This window comes from Neophocaena asiaeorientalis, unplaced genomic scaffold, assembly GCF_003031525.2.
Source record: "Neophocaena asiaeorientalis asiaeorientalis breed wild unplaced genomic scaffold, Neophocaena_asiaeorientalis_V1.1 scaffold206, whole genome shotgun sequence".
Lineage (NCBI taxonomy): Eukaryota > Metazoa > Chordata > Mammalia > Artiodactyla > Phocoenidae > Neophocaena > Neophocaena asiaeorientalis.
Window position 1 is genome coordinate 2,448,837 of NW_020174578.1, and position 7,716 is coordinate 2,456,552.

General features: G+C 37.0%; 1 protein-coding gene across 1 annotated transcript in view; it reads right to left on the minus strand.

The window, feature by feature from the left end:
• Window positions 1-2,198: 2,198 nt before the first annotated feature.
• SSBP1 (single stranded DNA binding protein 1) overlaps window positions 2,199-7,716 on the minus strand; it is a 9,615-nt gene continuing 4,097 nt past the window's right edge. Inside the window, exons 6-7 of the mRNA XM_024758082.1 lie at window positions 5,982-6,070; window positions 2,199-2,756 (exon numbers count right to left, since the gene is read on the minus strand). Of these exons, the coding sequence (XP_024613850.1) occupies window positions 2,713-2,756; window positions 5,982-6,070 (133 nt within the window). The 3' untranslated portion in view covers window positions 2,199-2,712. The remainder of the gene's footprint in view (window positions 2,757-5,981; window positions 6,071-7,716) is intronic.

A 7,716-nucleotide genomic window follows, 5' to 3' on the forward strand; every position in this document is an offset into this window, starting at 1 on the left:
AATACAAAAAAAAAAAAAAAGAAATGAAGTGTTTAAGCATGAGATGTTACGATACAGATAATGCGGGAAAAACTGCATGAAAGAATATCTTGTTCACCTCTAGCACATGAAGTGGTACTAGCTTAACATGAATGAGGAGAGCAAGCCTGGCTTGGAAATAATGGAAAGATTTTTTTCCCCAAAAATGTAAAGAGCTTTATTTACTTCTTCTTCTTATAAAGGTAATACATACTCGATGCTAAAAAAAAAAAAATTACAAAATTGTAAAAAATAAGGAAAATCATACATAATCTTCTCAGAGATCATCAGAGCATTTTGATTTTTCTCCTTCCAGACTCTTCTAAGTATATATTTATATCAATTACTTTTTTTCAAATACGGGAATAACACCACACATGCTGTTTGATACTTTTGCTCCCACACTTCCATGTATCATACGCATCTTTCTACCTAACCCAGAATCCCAAAATCAAAGTCACAGGGCAGTTTTCTGCAGGTACATTCCCTGACACCGTAAGAACATGAAAAAAGGAAATGCAGGACACAAAACTTGGACTAGAAGACCCCTACGGTCTGTTACTGCTATCAGATTCCACAGGTCTACTCCGAGACTAGGCTCGGAACAGTAGAAAGTTTCTCAGGAGACGGGGCTGCCTGCGGGGGGAGGGCAGAGTTTATGCTCCCACAGCCTGCCTGGTTGTGGACCCCGGGTCTGCAGTATCACACGCACGCTGAGGCCTCTGCACTGAACACCTGACTCTGAAAGCCCTGCTGCCCAGCCTCAGAGCCTCTCAAGCAAGCTCCAGTGGAAGTCTGCAGAAGAGCCCCTCGGCTCGCGGGGATCCTGGAGGACGCACTCTTCTTCTGCCCCTGCACCCTGGACTCAGAATCGCTTGGGGTTGGTAATTAAGCAGTTTTGTTCACCATGTCACTTTCCCAAAGCACAGAGTCATCACTCAGTTTAAACAGGAATACTAATCCACATTAACTTCTCACAACTTTGAAGGAGCATAGAAGTACCTTTGCTGAGGAAAAAAATTAAAAGTTGCCCAAAAGACAAATCTTACCTACTTTACAATTTTGCTTAAGGAATGTGGCGTAAAGGAGTGAAGACTACATCACCAGTTTTAATGCGGGAACTCGAGAGAGCAGACTTAATGTGCTGACTAATGGTGCCAGCTACAGGAAAAAGAGAAAAAGATGGTGGAAAAAAAATAATTAAAATTTAAAAAGAAATAAAGATAGCTGATATGAGGAAACAGTAATTAATTTTCTACTGTTCCTGGGCGAAAGAAAGGATAAAGCTAAGGAACTCCATTTTTCCTTAAACAAGCTGAGTACAAAATGCTGCTGATGTGTGCAGAAAATACCTTAAAACAAAAAGTCAAGGGTCCATAAAATAACGTGTGAATTCTGAACCTGTTAAAGTCCAGCAGGGTCTAAGCTACAGTTAGCACCACACTCTCTCAGGCAGAGGGGAGAGGACACGTAGAAGTAAAAGATGCATTAAAAAACTGAGTTTGTTTTATGTAATCTTTACTAGTAAATTACTAGTACTCTGTCAGAATCTTATAATAAAGGTAACTGTGCATACACAATTGTACACAGTATGTACAACAAGAGACCATGTAGAAAAATAAGAGGAAAATGTCATACCTGGGGCGCTAACCTGGAGAGGCAGGGACTCCCCTGAGAGTCTGTATGAGACTAAAAGGACAGAGAATGGGGTTTAGAAAGATAGAAAATAGTGAAACCAGAGCCTATGTCATCACCTGGAGATGGACTACTTCATCCCTAGTTATACTTTAGGACTTTACTGCTAGTAAACTCTGTTTCACAAATGCTACTAGTGAAATTGTCCAAAAACAGAAGACGTGAAGAATGTAGGTTCATCTTTTTTTTTTTTTTTGCTGTACGCGGGCCTCTCACTGTTGTGGCCTCTCCCATTGCGGAGCACAGGCTCCGGACACGCAGGCTTAGCGGCCATGGCTCAGGGGCCCAGCCGCTCTGCGGCATGTGGGATCTTCCCGGACCGGGGCATGAACCCGTGTCCCCTGCATCGGCAGGCGGGCTCTCAACCACTGCGCCACCAGGGAAGCCCCATGTAGGTTCATCTTGAAGCTATTTAGATTAGATATTAAGCACTGTTCAGCAAGCCCCTACAATTTAGGCTAAAGCTTAATATCCCATTGGGATCATTCATGTGTCAACATTTATTGCCTATTCTGTGCCAAGCAATGGTTAAGATGCAGGTACATAAAGAAGATACAGTTCTTGCCTTCTAGTCTATACACCAAAGAGATAAGGAAATCTGTATTTACAACCATGGGATAAATGTATGACGTACAGCAATGCTCAATAAACACTGAGTAGCTAAATCAATACTATAATACAAGTGTGCACAAAAAGGGGGGGAGCTTCCGAAAGGGCAGTTATCCCTCTGCCACAACACGGATGACCCTAACAGTTCACTATCTTGTATACTTATACACAGAAACTGTCTCTTAAAGAATAAAAAACTAGTGAATGCCATAACATACAGGAGCTACCAAGGTTCATGACACGAAAAGGGGAAGGAGAACAGCAGTCAGGAAAAATATTATCACTCATTTTACATAGAGTATTTTAATTCTTGTCTTCAGAAACTATAAAGACTATCAAGATTTGGAAACGAGACTGTACCAAACAATGGCCAAAGAAGAATCGTCCATTCTATGCCTTCTCTTTCGTCTGGTCACTCAGAAATATAATGTTATCTGTAAAGAAGCCAAAGCATAAATGTTATTTTCAGAATGCTTCCTCCATCTCATTTAATCATTCCCCTCTACCACATACATATTTTAGTGCTATTCACTGAAAAGACTTTAGACAAATTCTCAAAATATTATGTTCTTGCTATATTGCTTGCTATGTCCTTGAGAGGTATATACAATAGGCATAATGGAGCTAAAAGCTGGGCTTCAACCGTTGATCAACAGCTCAGACCTTGTGAGAAAAGGTGGGATACTTCTCATCTTCCCTGAAGATAGCTAAGGTCTTCTCAGTGATAACTTTCTACAGAAGCGCTAGTCACAAATTCTGATGCTTGCAGTGCTCAGACAGATGCCATTAAACCGGGGAGCACATCCTCACAGAGAAAAGGATCCCGGCAACACAGTCCACAGGCCGGAGGGATGGAGGAAGGACAGGGTTCAACAAACGGCCCCATCGCACAGACAGACTTATTTATGTTTTTTAAGTCTGAACACTTATACAGAACACATTTTATTTTTAAATTTTAGAACAGAATGAGTTTTATATATTCACTCTTGAGAAAATTTTTACTATCAGTATTTCACAGAGAACATTTTTATCCAAAAACATCAGACATTGCTCTTAAAATATTGTGTAGAAAGAGTTAGTTTAAGACAAGCAAAGGAAAAGAAGTAGTATCTCCCGTGTAACACCGAAAGATCTACATTCTTAAAACTTCAGAATTATTCAAAAACGGCTGTTATATAGTAATTGAATATTTGTTGACGACTGTAGTCTTCTAAAACTAGAATGTTTTGGAACAGAATGGTTAGTATAAGAGATTATCAGAATTGACATCACTGTGTAAAAAAGACAAGCGTGCCACCTGCTGGTGGTTATTTTTAAGCTACATTGATCCAAAGGAGAAAAAAATATGGCCTATAAAACAGATAAGCCAAATTAAAACTCTATTCTCTTCCATTCTAATGTCACTAAAGACCTGTTCAATTTTACTATTAGCCATAAACCTATGTTAACTGCTTAATCATTCATGCTAGTGAATACTGGTGACAAGAAAAAAAAAAGGCTGATAATTTGAAATGCTTCTGTTTGGCCTGGTTTATAACAATTCACACAAACCAAAATCAGCCCTCACAATAGGTTTACAGTGGAATATGAAAGTGTTGAATGCTTCATAAATACATGATCAATAGATTTTAAACTGTCAATTATTTTATGAGAAAGCTTGATCTTCCACTGCTGAAATCACAGGGGTAGTTCTATACCATATACAGGTCTAGAAAAAAATTTTTGAATAGGTAGATACGTCTGGAGGCTTGACCCAAGGAGGAACAGGGCAGGCAGGAAGTAATTTACTGTCACAACACTCAAGAATTATGAAAGCAAACCAGTCAGAAAAAACCTCATCTAAGTTATCAAGGTCAGTATACTTTCAAAGAAACCAGTAAGAAAATATACGATTATTATTTACAACAAATTATAATTTATCCATATGGCACAGTAGTTAAGACAAACTCTGGAGCAAGTGAAAAGAGAAAGATAAGAGAAAAATCTGTCAATTAGGAGACAGTTGTCAGACTTTTCGCCTCCAGAATTGTGCGAAAATTCATTTCTGTTGTTTAAAAAAAGAAAATAAGAGACACTTAAGATACATATAAACCATGTAATATGATGTATGGACTGGTATTTATGAAGCAGTCAAAGAAATTTCAATACTACGACATCTGGTAAAAAAATTTTTACAATAATTTCTTAATATTAGGTGTGATAATAGCACTATAGTTATGTTTTAAAAAGGAATCTATCTTTCAGAGATACCTACTGAAATATTTATGGATGATATAATGTCTGAGATTCCCTCAAAATAATCCAGGTGGGGGAAAAGGGGGCTGGGTCATAGATGAAATAATATTGGCCATCTGTTGATAATTGTTAAAGCTGCATGATGGGAGTTTTCGTTTCTTACTATTCTCTCTCCTTTTGTGTATGTTTGACATTTTCCATAATAAAAAAATTAATTTTTAAATGATATCTAATTTGGGCATACCTCAGAAGTTCATAAATATTGAGATACTACTATAATAAAAGTTCTTTTATTCCCATCTACTTATTTATCAAAACAAGGTTTCTCACTTTTTATATTGATAAAAAACAAGAAAACAGAATGAATACTTTTTTAGCAATTTATCCAAAAGGCAAAAAATGCATCATCTATCTCATTAAGATACATTTTCAATAAAATTTTAGTTTGTATACATATATACTAAAGTTGTTTTGGTCAATCATGTTCTAAAAACAACTGTAATGATAACCCAATTCAAGGAGAAACCTAACATTTAGAGCTCTACTGTTGCAGAATTTCTTTTAATATTTTTAAATTTCTATTTATGCATGTACTTTTGTTACAGTTAATTGAATGAATGACAAGAGTCTTGACTATACAATGTTAAGGTACACTTCTGAGGAGAAAATGAAATTGAAAAACAAGTTCAGAGAAAAGGGAATAATGTAAAATTTCCAAATGTTGAGGAGTTTGTATCTTTTTTAATGATGATGGATACCAAATAGCTATAATATTTAGATCCATTAATACCTTTAAGAGTAACATAACTTTATATTAAAAAAATTTAATGTCGACTTAAACATGTCCACAGGGGTATATTATTTTCAAAATTCTTGTAGAATTTTCAGAAAAGTTTGAAAACTCTGCTCTAGAGGATATCTTCTTAACTTCCTGAAGCTTCCATGTGTCCATCTTTTCTATGTTGTTTTGTATTTTGTTTAATGAGAACAAAAGGAATTTAAAACAAAATCATCATGTTAAGTACCAAACAGGTTCTGAACAAATCTGCACAAATGTCTAACGCCACTCACTTTAGTATAACTCTGTCTCAACACATGCTTTTCCCTGTTTAGGCCATGTCCTTCAAAAACACTAAAGGTTTTCTAAGTCCAAATAGTAAGTACTGGCATAGACAGTTCAACTGATAAGTTACTTGTGAACTAAAACTGTGAGTACAGAGATAATTTTCTAAAGGAAGAGATAAATGTAGAAACCTGGAGCAAGCCCACAAACCTCACTTGGAATTCTCCTGGTGAAGTGCCTTACAATCCCATTGGCATCAGTACTAACAGCCTCAGGTAAAGTTACAACACAGCCAAGCTTTCAAAAACGGAAAGGAGAAAAAAAAAAAAAAACAGAATAGCTATTATCACAAGAGCCTTACCAGCTATAATTGTTGTTGCTTGTCGTCTCACATTATTTTTATCCATATATTCACCATAGTCTACTTTCCCTTCCACATAAATTCGAGACCTGATATAAATAAAATTTACAGTTTTTAGTCTGGAGATTCTAATGTACTTTACAGGAGAGAGTCAGGTTAGAGAGGGTAAGTATACATTAAGGATGAAACAGATAATCATACAGAACCTCATTTTTGCTACCACTTCTCAAAATTCAGAATTAAGAGTACTGAAACAGAGAGTTCCCTTGTGGCCTAGTGGATTCCTAAGGAAGGCTAGCTCTAGGATTCCAGGCTTTCACTGCCAGGGCCCAGGTTCAATCCCTGGTGAGGGAACTGAGATCCCACAAGCCACGTGGTACAGCCAAAAAGAAAAAGTAGTGAAACCGAATGTGCACAGACTTGCCACACCTAGGAAAAAGGACAATGTTTTCATCCATGAGCAAACTGTGGTCCTTATGAAAAAGCAACCTTAAGACCATGAAGAGCAACCTAGCGGCATCCTTTAAATCTCTATGGTTAATTTCCAATGTGTTATTTTCTGTCACCGCTGATTTTGGATTCTCTAACAGATTTGTTGATTTTTTCATTTATTTTTTAGTTAGTTCCTTTCTATATTAAGGTTCATAAACTTACTCTCAAAAGACTTAGATTACTAAAATGCAAAATTTTCAGCTTTAGTATTTCACTCAGAGTTAATTACTAAGACTATGCTGTACTCTCTAGAAGGCTGAACTAGAAGACAACTGTAACTCTGATTTCAAAGAGCAGAAAATGGCCATAATGACACCAATTTTCAGAGTCTAACACCACCAAAAATGTACAATACAGAACATAGACAAGACTGGTAAAATGACTGGGTGCCAAAGGGAACAGTCACACAGATTCACCAATCAGTAGGGGAAATTGCATATAGACATTTTCCTTGAAATTTCCTGTGTTTATATGCGTATATACACACATATCATACATACATGACAACAGAGGTATATATGAAGAAAAGGTATGCACTTATTTTAAAAAAATAGAAATTTTAGTTACTGCTGAAATTATTTTACATGAAATGTTTTATTTCTATAAAACAAGTACATTTCTAAACATACTATGACTACAACTGCTGTTAAACACATCCTCTTGTCCTTCTGTGGGTTTGGAAAAGATACTTTTTATACGTAATCAATCCAAGCATTCCAAAAGGGAACTACTAAGTTTACATAAAATTATCAAATATGAAATAACTGCTGTGAATATTCCCATAATACCTCACTGGGTCAGGCTTCCGACATTCCAGACCCTCTGTTAGGCCATCGTGTGATGCCAACAGGCAAGACATCTGCCTTCAGGATCGCTGGCCATGCAGGCACTTGCTCACATGGTACTCGGTACCCATTGCCTTCTCTCTTACCTCATCAGCTCCATTTAAGTACACATCCTCTTTGCCCTAAATTATAAGTTCTTAAAAGGCTAAACCATGTTAAAACCTTTAAATTAGTCACATATGGCAATGCGCTATGTTTATAGCATTAAGCATTGCATGAATACCTCTTGGGTTAAAACAGAGTAATTAGTGGTACTACATAAATAAAGGAGCTACGCAGTCCATAAGAACACGTTACCAGTTTCTTAAACCAGCGGTCCCCAACCTTTCTGGCACCAGGGACCGGTTTCGTGGAGACAACTTTTCCATGGACGGGGGTGGAGGGGGTGTGGGGGGGTG